Source organism: Anas platyrhynchos, chromosome 14, assembly GCF_047663525.1.
Source record: "Anas platyrhynchos isolate ZD024472 breed Pekin duck chromosome 14, IASCAAS_PekinDuck_T2T, whole genome shotgun sequence".
In the NCBI taxonomy this organism is placed as follows: Eukaryota; Metazoa; Chordata; class Aves; order Anseriformes; family Anatidae; genus Anas; species Anas platyrhynchos.
In genome coordinates this window covers 451539-465420 of record NC_092600.1, presented here as the reverse complement: position 1 = coordinate 465420, position 13882 = coordinate 451539, and the positions used below count along the sequence as shown (strand labels likewise).

General features: G+C 50.1%; 1 protein-coding gene across 4 annotated transcripts in view; it reads right to left on the bottom strand.

Annotated features, from left to right (window-relative positions):
- PPP2R2B (protein phosphatase 2 regulatory subunit Bbeta) overlaps window positions 1-13882 on the bottom strand; it is a 92719-nt gene that overhangs the window by 19811 nt on the left and 59026 nt on the right. For all 4 annotated transcript variants that reach the window (XM_013102368.5, XM_005022488.6, XM_027468723.3 and 1 more), the window contains 3 exons: window positions 5994-6091; window positions 4270-4435; window positions 2109-2221 (listed from right to left, as the gene is read on the bottom strand). In XM_013102368.5, the coding sequence (XP_012957822.2) occupies window positions 2109-2221; window positions 4270-4435; window positions 5994-6091 (377 nt within the window). The remainder of the gene's footprint in view (window positions 1-2108; window positions 2222-4269; window positions 4436-5993; window positions 6092-13882) is intronic.

Sequence of the window (13882 nt, the reverse complement as noted above, 5' to 3'; positions counted from 1 at the left end):
ACAGAGCCCCGGCCCCTGGCACGTGGTGGGCCACGGGCACAGGAGGCGAGGCAAACATCTGGGGTGCACGGGGCACTACGAAGATGACGCTGCAGGCCAGCCCAAAATGTAAATCCTTGATCTACACCGAAATACGTCTGTTTGCTATTCAGGCCAGTAGGCGTTCTGGATATTCAGCCTTTAAGAAAAGTCAAGGAAACTTTCATAATGTTTTTTCAAAAGGTTTAGAGGTTTCATTTCAAAATGTCAAAACTCAATGTTTCTATAATGAAATATTTCACTTAAGATGTTACATTGATGTTGTGTCAATTTTAAAGCAGTTTGTGCAGGAAAGAAAAGAAACAAGCATCACCTTTACCCTGAACTCGGGCTGCTCTGCTTCCCCCAGAAATTCAGTGTTCTTAAAGAACACATTAGAAATAAAAATAAATCAATATTAAAAAAACGTAGCTTGTGAGAATGTTGGCCTGTCATTTTTCATTTTTCATTGTTTCCAATGGGCTGTTTTGGGTGCTCAGGAGACCCTGGGCATGGGGACAAGGGGAGGCACCAGCACCGATACCAGCACCCACCAGTGCCCACTGCAGAGCTCAGCACAGGCACCAAGACCACAGACCCAGGAGGAAGTAGGACCTGTACTTTCTCTGTAAGCCCAGGGCTTTTCAATGCATGTAGACAGAGGAAAAAAGCAGTAACCACAGTAAAACCCCTTAACACTTGATGTCTTTTTACAATCCACCTCCCATCCCACTCAGTGTTGGTAAGTACAGCACCAGCATCCAGATCCCAAGTGAAGTCCTCCAGCAGGCTGTCTGGGTGACAGTGTATTAATCTGGAAATGCTGCCTGAAGCATGACAGCAGATACATATATACATGAAATATAAGGTTTTCCTGCTCTGTAAGGAAAAATGCCTGCTGGCCCCAGGAGCAACTCAGTACGGAGGTGAGAATTAACTAGCTGTCTGGGGTTCTCAAAGGCTTAATCTGCAATGAAACTGAAAGCTATAAAAGTGAGCCAAGGGTAATCATACCAACAATTTTATATATATATAAATACAAAACCTGAGTACTTAAAATGCAAATTCTGACAGGATATTAATAAATGACAAGCTAGCATGGCCTGATTAATGCCGTGACAAAAATACTGAATATTTGGAATTTCTACACCTACAGGTTAAAGGAGCAATTTTCTGTTTCTGCCCTGAATATCAAGCAGAGGGGGGGCGAGGCTTCTCCCAGCCGTCAGAGGGGCACCTGCTCATGACAGGGCTGCTCCTGCAGGGCACGGGGCTACGGGGTCTCTGTGCTGCCTGGACCTGAGCAGCCAGAGCTCCCGGAGCACGGGCAAGCTCTGATTGAATTAACGGGCCACGCACTGCCTCCGGCCAGAGTTGGCTCTTTATATGCAAATTAAAGATCAGAAGCAGACACAGCACGGCAGCACTGGGAGGAAGAGCAAATTTACTGGCATGCTGCTCTCCAGGTGCAATCATCTCCCAAGGCCCAGAGTGCACAGCAAGCCCAGAAGATGAGCACTGCAGCATTGCTGTGCCCTCCCTCTCCAGAGCTCCCAAACATGGGAGCACTCCCAGGGTGCAGGGATGGCTGGTTTAATGGGTTTTGTGCATGCATCTCCCTTGCAGTAAATGGAAAACGTAGCCTTGGGTGTTTAGGAGGCCAGTTTTAATCTACATAGGTTGGCAGGAAAACTCATTTAGAGAAGGTACTTAAGCCTCAGAAGCCAAGGTTGTGCTGGCAAATGCCCTGGAGGAGGAGACATTTGGGAGCCGTCCCCTGGCTAGACAGGCACGGCAGCGTGGTGGCAGTGACCGCAGCACCAGGGTGCCCAGCGAGACAGCGTGCCTCGCAGTGTGCCTGCCCTGCCCACACCACCCCGGCACCTTGCGCCCACTCCGTCCTCACCTGCACAGCACCTGCAAGAGCACCAGGGACTGAAACAGCAGCCAGCACCCCTGCCCTCAGAGGCCAGGCCCACCAAGGCAGCGTGGTGTGACTGGTACTGCTGTACACTGTAGCATTGGCAGTGATTTTTTTCCAAGCCCATAAAAGAAAGATTTCCTGGTGATCCTGGTCTGACTTCACTCACCCGCAGTGTGGTAATCATGGAGGGGTCTCGGAGGCGTCCATCTTCATCCTTGAGGTTGTATCCCTCTGGCCTCTTGTCTCGCTCACTGACTTTCCACAGCTTCACAGTTTTATCTGGGAGAGAAGACAGAGTTACGCCTGGCTGCTCCTGGAGGAACACCTGACAGGAACGGCAAGGCCACGTCAGTTGGCTTCCAAGTTGAAAGTCTGCTACATCCTCATCTTTAACGTACTGGAAGCAATGCAGTTACATGGAAAGAAACCCTCCCAGAAAATGCAACTGTCACCATGCCACCTTGCCCTGGGAACTTTTGTTTTCATACTCCTGCTGGACAACAGCTTGTGCACTTACTACATACGTAAGAAAATTATTGAACAAAAAAATAGAACCATCAGATGAACGTACAAATACTACAAAAAGCGATTTCCCAAGGCAGGCAGCCTCAGCAATTACGCCTTGAATGCTGGTGTTCGACATATCAAGTGATGGGGTCTCGCTGAGCCCTGCACGAGGAGGTGACGAGGCACTGGCTATGACAGCAGGCCCCGAGCAGCGCGGGGAAGCCGGGCTGCGTGTCCCTGTGGCCGGCAGTGCCGTGCACGCCTGCCCAGCTCTGCTCTGCTGCCGAGCTGTGTGTGCCTGCACGTGCCCATCTCCACTCGCCTGCACGCCCAGCCCGGCCCTGACAAAACACACAAGGAGGGGTGGGAGCATCCCCAGGGCTACCCTGGTTTAGGTTAGCCCCATCGGGTATGGGGGCCACCAGGCACAGCAGTGCTGTTGCTGCTACAGGGTGAGTGCTGGGGAGCTGACAAAACTCATTAGGCACAGAATGCTTCAACGTACGTAATTTTGCTTCTAATGTAGTTTAAGCAAGAAATACAGCATGGGAAGAGCGGAACAGAGCAATAGATGACTCAAGGCTAGAGGCAAGCTGGCAGATACAGCAGAATTCTGAAGGAGCAAGTCCTTGGGAATGTAAGCTCTCTCTCCTGGAAACTCCCAGAGCAAGGTGAAGTCACGATATAATTTACTCAGAAGTCACTTGTGACTTTGCCTATCCAGAATCTGAACCAACTCCAGCACCTATTACTGACTCTGAAAGCAGCCCTGATTTCCCTCACCACCAGTGCCCCACCCTGTCCCTTCGGGCATCCCATTGATCCTGCACCACAAAGTCCTCCAGGCGGTCTTTACACTGAATGATGGTGCTTGCTTTCCTCTCTCTTGGCAGACTTCATCAATAGTTTATCATCACTTCCACCAGGTTTTACACACAACTACATCATTCATCTTAATTTTCCCCTTTACACAGCAATTGCAACTGACTGCCATTAATTTTGTTTTTATTAACCCACTTTACTTCAGGGTGCTTCTACATATAATGTTAGTTTAAGAGTAAGAACAAAAAGAAACAGCATAACATGGGAATATTTTACAAAGAGCTGTTTTGATAACCTGCTAGTATATGAAACACCATCCCAAATGCAAAGATAATATCCCTGTTAATCAAAAAACTATTTAAAAACTCAATTAACAGAACATTATGCTCTATAATTAATCTTCATTGCATTTCGATGATTCTCCCCCCAAATGAGTTTAGTAAGTCTTTGAATTTTATTATAATGATCAATAGAGTCAATTCTACAATACAAAGTAAGTTGGTTATGGAAGATAATTAGACCCCTCCTTTTCCCCTGAAGTAATTAAGTCACATCCATCTTAAGGTCCCATTCATCCCAAGTAATATTCCTGGATCCTCCTGATATTTATCTGAACGTAACACGAAACTGCTGAGCAGAACGCAAATTCAAACAAATCATCTGTGTTTTTTTTCTTTAGAAACCACCACCCCACCCCCAAAAACACAAAGAGTTCCCAGGTTCCAAAAACCAAAAAAAAAAAATAAAAAAATGTCAGCAGTGGGAAAAGATTCACTCCTTGCAGTGAGTGAAAGTTGTGAAATTTAGACAAAAGCTGGTGCATGAGAGTCAGGCTCTGCCAGAACACTTTGGCCAGGTTCCTGTTACCCTTTTTATATTGGTGTTTGCTGTGAAGTGAGTCAACATTTTAAAAATATATATATTTTTCCAGCAGAAGCCTTACAGAGAAGCTCCCTCTGCCTCTCCAGGGCTGGGGAGCCATGGCCATGGTCACATACCGTTGGTGGAGAGCAGGAAATAGGCTGCATTTTGCTGTGGGAGCCATCGTATTTTATTGATCTTCTCTTCTATCTCCAAACTCTTCAGGTAATCGAACTCTGGCTCGTGGCTCTGGAAAGTGCTGTAAACATTGTATTCTCCCCTGCGGTGGGGTTGGTTTTTGCTCTGCAGGAAGGGGGATAAAGAGAAATTTAAGACACGGAGAGGAGAAAATATTCTGTTGACTCTCTTGTCCTCCAAGGTTGTTGCACAGTGAGCACCTCACCACAGTGACAGGCAGCAGCTCAGTGAGAAAGCCAAGCTGCGACCCGCGCAGCACCCTCCTCCTGTGCCAGCTCCAGCACGCTGGCAATGCCAGGCTGGGGCACTGCTCTCATGCTGCGCCCACAGCGAGCGGAGCCCCCAGGCTGGTCACCTCCAGGAGAAACTTGTATGGAACAACGAGGGCTGACAGCGAGCCAGCCCCAACCGGCATGCTGAAACCAGCGCCAGAGACACCAACGGAATTGCTCCACTTGCACAGGATAAGGAGAATCCACCCCACAGATGCACAAATATAAAGCAAGAATAAAACAACCATGGAAAGGAGACAATCTCTGCAAGAATTAATTCTGTATAACATGGCTCAGTGCTCAGTCTCACAAGGTATTGTGTATCTCCAAATCCCATGCAGTGAACCTTACAGCATCAGGCTCTGAATGGGGCTGAGGTAATTAAATGACAACTATTGTGCAGATTAACTTCCCGCACGCAAATGATGCGTTTGGGTTGGTAAAGTCCCATTTGTCTCCTGGAGCAGAGTGGTGTTTCAGGGCAGGAGGTGAATGGAATATATCCTGCATGATGTTAGGAAGTGGAAAGTTCAACAAAAGCGGTAGAATAATAAAATGAGAGATAAATGAGAAATACTAATGGAAAGGCAGATGAAGTGTCTATGCATGTAACTCTTAATCTATCCGTTCATCCAGCATATACAGAAACAGTGTGGACATTACAACTTTGAGAAAAATTTAAACCATCATTGGATGACATTTTTAATGTTCAGGCCTCACTCATCACTTTCCACCTTCAGAAACCACCCACAAAGGGAGCTTTGCTTCTGTCCAGGTCAGGCTGTGAAGCACCGTGTGAGCCACGCCAGACCCACTACCCTGGACAGCTGTGGAGATGCAGGGGGACCTTCCAGGCTGCCAGGGCCCGTGACAGCTCCCCTTCGCCAGCCACGTCTTGTGCACAGCTGGGCCACCAGTACATGCAGCAGCCGTTCAGTATCACACTGAGCATCAAGTGCAAATGTGACTTCTGCAGGAATTTGGACAGACTGTGACCTAAAACTTTTATCAAAGAGCTCAAAATTTTCTCCAGGGATGTGTTTTGGAAGGAAAAAGTGATCACCGATCCAACTATGCTTTCCTCAGGTTCGGGCAGTGTAAAGGGTGTTGCTGGAGGGATTTGTGCTCCAGTGCAGGGCCCCCATGACAAACTCAACAAATACCCCAAAGCACAGACAGGTAGAACACCAGCAGGAACAAAAAAGGATGCAGGAAATGCCATACGTTTTTTTAGGGTGTTTTACAAGATCCTGCTTCTGATAATAGTCACTTTTTGGTTTTGAGTCTGCCAGGAGAGAACTGAAGTTAAGAGTGACACATGCGGATTAGGAAACAGCAGGAAGCTTCTTTTAAAAGAATAAAATGGGCATTTTGCATTCACTCGCACTTACCTCCTGCTCACGCTGAAATATTACAACCCGACCCCCCTTGTCCCCTGTTGCTAGTAATTCTCCTGTGTGGTTGAATTCAACTGTAGAGATAATGTCAGCTGCAAAGAAAAAGACAAAGACAATTTAAGTAACTGTAGCCTGGCTTTTCACAGTCGTCTAAAAGGCGCCATTCCCCATGCAGCTAAAGGCAACGTGTGGTGTCAGCTCTCTGTCTCCCCTGTGAAATTTCCTTAAGCCTCAGGTTTTCTGTTGTATACAGCAATGGTCACAGAATTTTGGAACTTCACTGTCCGGAGGGGCATGACCCCAGGCCTGACCTGACTTGGAGCTGCTTCCCACCCCTGCTGTGCTGGAGGCTGGGGGGGTGCGGAGCTGGGACCCCCATGGCACAATCAGGAGAGCTGCCCCAGCGCGAGGGGACCAGGCCCCGGGGGACATGGCAGCGAGCAGCGCCCGGCCGGCTCCTCGCTGTCCTCGCCTGTGCATGCTGTGCGCCCTCGGGCTGCGGGGCTTCACCTGCAGAGAGAGGGGGACCGCAGCAGGTGAGGACCCCTCACCTCTGCCACCCTAACCCCCTGGGCAGAGCAGCCTGAGGGACCACATTGACGGTGCCGGTTTCCTCTGAGCACTGCTGAATCTCCCTGGTCCATCAGGACCGAGGGAAGCGATGCCTTTCATTCCTCCTTCCCCCAGCAGCCACCGTGCTCTCGCCATTCACCTTCCCCTGGAGCAGGGCTGGTGCCCGCTGTCACCACCAGCACACGAAACTCCCCCACAGGGCAGGTGCGAGGTTACTGCAAGGGCAGAGGCGAGGAACCGCTCACAGACCTGTGGCTTGTAAACGCTTTAATCTGCAGCATTTACCCTTGAGGCAAAGCAGGCAGGAGAACTGCTAATGATTGGATTTATTAGGGCTATTTTTAGAAGGATGTCAGAGGTTAATTCTGTGGCAATTATTGCCCAACTGGTGTCACTGACTGCCTTCAAGCGCAGCAGTCAGCAAACACAAAGCAGGGGTAGGGAAAAACGAAGGCAGCCTCAGGGACCCAGTACTTGGTGCAAGATTGATTTTGCAATGAAAGGCACTTAGTTATTATAACAGCCAGCTCATTTCTGCAAGGAAGGCTGACAGAATTTGCATTTCTATTCCCTTCTCATTTGCCCATACCCATGGGTTTGTACAGCCTGCAGACGAAGCCTCCTGCACCCCTCAGATTCAGGCAGACCCCATGTGCTGGCGGTGCGGGCAAATAAGTCTGCGTGTGCAAACGCCTGTGTGTGCAAACACGGCCACTCAGCCAGGCCACTGGTGCTGCCTGGACTGCCCCTTCTGCACCCTCCAGAGCACTCCGGCACCGTAACGGCTCTCTCACTTATTAGCTGTGCCATGTGCCAGTGTGAGAAATGCCCAAAACACACAGCCTGAGCTGTTCCTTCTCCCTCCTGTGATCTTTATCCTTCGTGAGCGCCCATTAGAAAGTCACTATAGCAGATCAGAAAAGACAAGGAGAAAAGGACAAAACCACAGCCTCAGAGACTGGCACAGACTCCTGCAGCTGCTGGCAGTGCTCAGTATGGCCCGCGCCTTCCGCGCCACCCACCGCCAAACGATGCTGCGGCTGTGGCAGCCCCTGGGGGTCTCAGAGCTCCGAGCTCCCACCAGCAACCACACAGCCCAGGGCTGCCTGCCAGCACAGCGAGTGCTCCAGCTGCTTTGCCCCTTGTCTTGGACCGGAGCAGCCTGACAACATCATCATACCCACGTACGTTACTTCTGCCAAGTTGCAGGCCTAATTCCTCCGGGCTTTATATCCCAAAGTCCTTTCAAAGCTTGCATCAGCCTGAACAACGGTGATGAGAAATCACTCAGCCGCACTTTAACAATGCAGTTGTACAAAACCGTGAGTCTTCAGGCTCCTTTGGATGGCCGATCTCCTCTCGTGGATGGCTCCATCCATAACTGCAACCCTCAGCCACCCTGCCACAGCTCCAGGGTAACAGAGATACCTGGGATCTTCACAAACCCTTCAGAGTGAGCAAATAATTTCTGGTGCTGGCAGTAAGAAAGCACCACAGCTACATGCCCCAGCCCCCTGTGCAGCCCCACAGCTACACGCCCCACGCCGCACTGTGTCCGTCCCAGGATGGTGCCAGAGATGCATGTGAGGACCAGTGGGTGGGAAATTTGGGGCAGAGACCATCTTCCATTCATTCACGCTGCCCACCACTTTATGTCTTCAAGGGAACATCTCACTCACTCCCTGGATCCACCCTGCCCTGATGATGTGCACAGAGCCCACCACATCTGCTGAGCTGTGAAAGTCCAGAGGGCAGCAGGCAGGTGAGTAACGAACGCCATGCTGCTGCTATTAATTTTCGTTCCTCTTCCCCGTATTATCCCATCTCTCCAGCATTAAGCATATTTCTAATGACATGCGAATGCATTCTGAAGTTTGTCTTAATTCATTTACAACATTTGGCTGCTGTGAATAGATTAAGGAGACTCTTTCCCTGCAGACAGAGGTGTCACTGTGGAGACAAAACCCAAGGGGGCTAGTGGTGAACATTCCCCCCTGAGCAAACAGAACCAGGGAGTGCATCGGGGCTGAGCTGTCTGCGCTGGACAGCTCTAGGTGAAGCACTTTGTCCTCTTGCTTGGAGCCATTCTGCCTCAGCCTGCACGTGCGGGTAGCAAAATCTGCCAGGAAGGTTTTAACCATCTGTTAATAACATTAATGAAAGTGATGAAAAGCATTGCAGAAGGGCCAGACTCTATTCTTGCTAGCACTGGTGAAAAGCCAGGCTAACAGCAGTAGAGTTGGCTGCACCACCAAGGAATGATAATATCTGTTAAGAATTTCAGTGTTTTTGTGGTTAGTGTCAAGCTACTGAATGGCTCCTGAGCTTCTCCAGATGCACCTGTTATTCCTCTCTTGACTGGGTTTGAATTACCGGTTAAATATCATTCTCATCTTCCAACTAGAAAAACGGGTCGTGGAAGGTTTTTGTTTGTTTTCTTCCTTTTCTGGTTTTCCTTAGGCAATACAATCTACACATACGTAAAACCTCTGGTAACAGATCACATCACTGCCAACAGGTTTACAATGCATCAGTGTACCAGCTAAGGTGATGCACAGCCCATTTCCACCCAACACTGATCAGAAGCAACTAAGAGACCCAAGGTGAAAAAAAAAAACAAAAAAAAAAACAACAACAGAAAAACCTCTGATCTTTCAAAGATTTATTGGAGACTTGGGTGGGGGTAGGTAGGAACAATACTTGCAAAAATAGCTGGGTTATCTGACACCCTCTACACTGCAAAACTGAGCTAGATGCAACAGCCTTTTCCAGCCTCGCGTTACCCTCCTGCATGATGACTCGGACAGGAGTTAGCCAGAGATGTAACAATGCAAGGAAAAAGTGCCAAGCATCCAAGTTGGGCCCTGAGAGAGAATCCAGAAGGGTTATGGAAAGCAAAGCAAAGGGTGTGGCCAAGTGCCCCCACATCCACTGAGTGTGGTGCTGGAGCCTGCAGCTTCCTGCACCCCTTCTACTAGGAAAACAAATCTCCCTGGTACCACCCACCCACTTCTGTCATCTCAGATTTGCCTGACTGATAGGCCGGAGCTGCAAGGATCCATGAAGTTCTTTGGATGAGGGAAGCCTCTGCAAAGAAGCTGTGTTGAAGCAAGGAGCTTACAAAGGAAATCAGTAAAACTTCAGCAAACAAAACATCCATCTGATGTAATCTCTTTCATACAGGCACCCCGCCCAGTGAATGCCTCCCAAAGGACAGGAGGGGAGTGCATTTTCAACGTGTTAAGCATTGACAGTGATTACCTAGACAGGGCACATCTCACCCATGCTGCTATAAAATCGGATGGACTTGCTACAAAATTTGAGGATCCTGCAGAATCAGAAACCAATCTGCAATTTCAGAGAAAGGATGCTGAATACAACAACTGTAAGAAAAACATATCCCAAAAGATGTCTCCCATTCTCACATGCAATTGCATCCCTAGCTGCAGACAGGTCTTGCAGCTAAAATTAAATGCTTAAGCACTGAGAGATTTTGTGTTTGGAGCCAAATCCAGTTCAGCAGCTTGAGGTAAACCCTAATTCAGACAGAAGTTTTCATTCATTACAGTTTCCAGTCAGCAATGTATGTAACAGGCACACTTGAGGCAACGTTTTATACCTGTAACACTAGTTTCCAACTACCTGTCCTCTGCTAAGTACTTAGCTCCCCCCTCCCCAGCCACCCCTTTCTCTTTCGGGGCCAGCATCCAAACCTGCTGCCGTGTGCTCGGGCAGCCCGCAGGCCCAAGGGCAGCCCAGCAGCTGGCCCCAGCACTGCTCCCTGTGCCCTGGGGGTGCACTGGGCCTGCTGCAGGGAGGACAGGGAAGGAGCTCCCGGGATCCCTGTGGAGCTGCCCGTGGGTGCCCGAGGACACCTGAACATCAGGAACACACCCCGAGCAATAGTGAATAGAGAGCACCTGAGGCCAGCTGGCACATGCTGAGCGGTGCAGGTGGGTTGGCCCCCGGGGTGGTGCGTGGCACCACAGCATCCTCACCAAGCCCCGCGTCAGCAGGGGTGTCACCCAGAGAGTGCTGGGGACAGATTTAGAGCAGACGCTGCCGCAGCAGCCCGGGACCTGTAAAAGTCACAAAGAGCAGTGTGAATGTGCACCTCACACTAGGAGGTATTTTTTTCCTTCTAAAATTACACCACTGAAAACGTACTTGCTTTGTGCTATTTGATCTCCTCCATCACCAGCCACCGGTTTTAGGTCACTTGGTTTTTCAAGGAGTTAAAGTAACTTTGCTGGCTGCAGTGAGACGTTCTTCAGACCACAGCAGCTACCTGATGGGGGGCCAGGAGCAGGCTCCCTGCGCCAGGCAGCTCGCTCCTGCCCGCAGCCCGGCCTTCCTGCAGCTCAGCAGCAGAACCTGGCTAACAGCACCATTTCATCCCTCAAGAAAATTAACCCCAAACCCGCACTCTCCCTCTTTATGGGAGACGGGTGTAAATCTGGCTATGCAAACAGTGCTGCACCTGGCATGCCTCACACTGCACAAGCCGTGGGCAGGCTGCTGGAGGACACTGAAGGGCTCTGCTCACCGCCCAGCACCAGCCCCATCCAACGCTCACCCACAGCACTGGGACCTCTCCACGGACACAGGTGGGCTCACTCCTGCTCTTCCTAAACACCCCTGGGCAGTAACTGCAGCCCAGCATTACATGGCAAAACACCTCCCACGGGAAAAAGGAAGGAGCTTTAAAAAGATTAAAATGCATCAGCAGGGTGTAGCACCAGACCCTCATCAAAGATGTCTCGCGGCAAAGTTGTGGCCCCGGCGCAGGCTGGCTGGTTACAGGCTGCCGCCTGCCAATCTCCTCCCGCGGCTCTCGAGACAAGACCAGGCAATTATTTATTAAAATTCGCATTTATGTGTATTGAAATGATCAATAATTTATGTCCATTTCTCCTAAGGTTCCTACAGTAGTTTTGTGACAACAAAAAGGAAAAAAGCTTCTCTTTTTCTGCTTTTTCATTTCCTTCATCGTCCGCTACATGCTCAGTGCCCCGAATGCGAGGAATTTAAAGAAAACTGTTTCCATGGAGACCCTCCCCTCCGAGCAGCACCAGCCCGCAGCTCTCCCTTTCTGATAGCATTAATGTTCCTTCACGCTTTCATGCTAAAAATATCGAAGACTGGATTTGATTTTCACTGTAGTGGTGCAGCTTTATCAGAAAAATAGGAAATTTATAATACACACACACACGGGTACACACATGCTCAACAGCAGGTTTCCCCCTCCCCCTATTCTTTTGTCGAGTGAAGGCTCATTCTCCAGGTAAAGAGGAAACGAGCCAGTTATTACACAGAAAGAGGGCAAAACCAGAGGGTTGAAGTCAGTGCCAAAAGCTGGATCCCCACAGCCGCCCACCTCTCTTGTGTGTGCGGGGTCCAGGCACCCACTTCTGGTGCCCTGTCCGTGCTGTCCCACCTGCCCTGGGAGGTGAGGACCGCCTGTGCCTCCCCTCTGCCTGGCATCATTCTCTAGGGCCTCTCTTGCACAGAATCGCTGAGTTTTCACCACTTCTTTCAAAGTCTACCCCTTCCCAATGGGCAGAATGATTTCTGCTAGGGCAGGATGGTGCGGCACATCACCAGCTGCGCATGCAGCTTCTAGTCGCACCACAGGGCTGATCCAACGGGCTGCCAGGTTGTAAAGAGGTGCTCTGCATGGCACAGTAAGCCAAGAAGAGGTTCAAAGCCAGTTAAGACAGGGAAAAATCTGCCTGCATGGTAAGAATACCCTTTCCAGCTGAGGTACGCATGTTACAGCAACCCTTAGCAGCAAGAGCTTTACTGGATGATCCAGAATTTTTTATTACCTTGTTAGAAACACACTTGTCTTGTGCTTACAACACTTAGCGCCTGCTTTTGGATGCCCTGGCAGGTAGGCTGGCAGGCGCTGGCTGAGAAGCCCTACCAGCGGCAGCAGCCACGCACGCTCCCAGCGCGGCAGTGCGAGAGCAGCCCGGAGACACGCGGGAGTCTCACTGCAAGGGCTCGCAGCGGTGCTGTCACCAGCCTCATGCTCGCTGCCAAAGGTGTGTCAGGGCGCTGTCAGCGTGAGACAGAGGATGCATGAGTCAACACATGATCATGTCTTCCTTCATTACCTCCGCTCCCGTTTCTTCTGCATCCTCGGGATTCACACAGCCTTCCTGTGCACTGCTCTTCTCCATCTGCATGGCAGGACTGTGACAGACACAGGTATTTTTGCAAAGTTTCATTCTCATGAACTGCAGAGAAAATGCCTTAGAGGCAGGAAGAGCATCACTGTAAGCATCATTATGATAAATTGGCCAGAGCAGCAAGATTGTGAATAGCAGAGCTTGCGTCTGAGATCCACAAAAGAGTAAGTCACAAAACTGCAAAATTAGCTATTTCTAATCCAGCAAGACTCAGAGCTGACATCTCCATGTTGCCACGCATGGTTTCCCCCTGAAGCTCACCCATTCTCACAAACACCTCACACAGGCTGCTTATCTGCCCCAGGCCTGTGAGTCCTGGTGCTCGGTCACCGTCACTTGGCCGGGGGGGACAAGTGCGGCAGCTGAAGGCACCCCCTGATTCCTCACCATGCTGTTTAAGGGCAGATGTGCCCAGCCTCTGCATCAGACTGTGTGTACTGCCCAAAAAGCTAGAAGTGGTAGTACTCTTAGCAGATTGTTCAAACTGTAATGGAGATGTCTTTGCATAAAATGGCGCTAGATTTTCCTTTCCCAAATGTAAGTGACAAATAGGTGCTTTTTCTGTTACTTTGTTGGACAGACGACAAGCTGGCAGAGCTCTGCTGAAGCCAAAAGGATGTGTCGACCTGCAGTCATGGAAGATCTGAGAGATGCACCATATAGTAATAATCAGCAGATAAAAATGCAGAAACAAAATCTGAAAAAAAAAAATCCCCCTGGATATAAACCAACACTGGCTATACAGCTCCTGCCAGATATACAGAGCTTTGCTCTCGTTCCTTTCTCCCTCTACTTTTTCATGCACCTACTGGAAGCGCAACGCTTGCCCAACGCTCAGGCAGGACAAGCAGCAAGGCCCTGAGCCTCACCACTCATCCCTGCACCTCCTTCCCCTGTGGCTGCTCCCCCAGAGGGGCGAGTCCCTTTTGGGATGGGTGCCCTGGGCAGCCTCATGTCCCGTACCCCAGCGCCCGGCCCGTGCCCCATCCACCAGGAGGCTCCTGGGCGCAGCGCTGCAGGCTGGGCACTGACCGGGAGCCAGAGCGCTGAGCTGGAGCAGAGAAGTGAGGCCACAAAGGGGATTTGTGACCTCAGCGTGGCACTGGAAGACCCTTT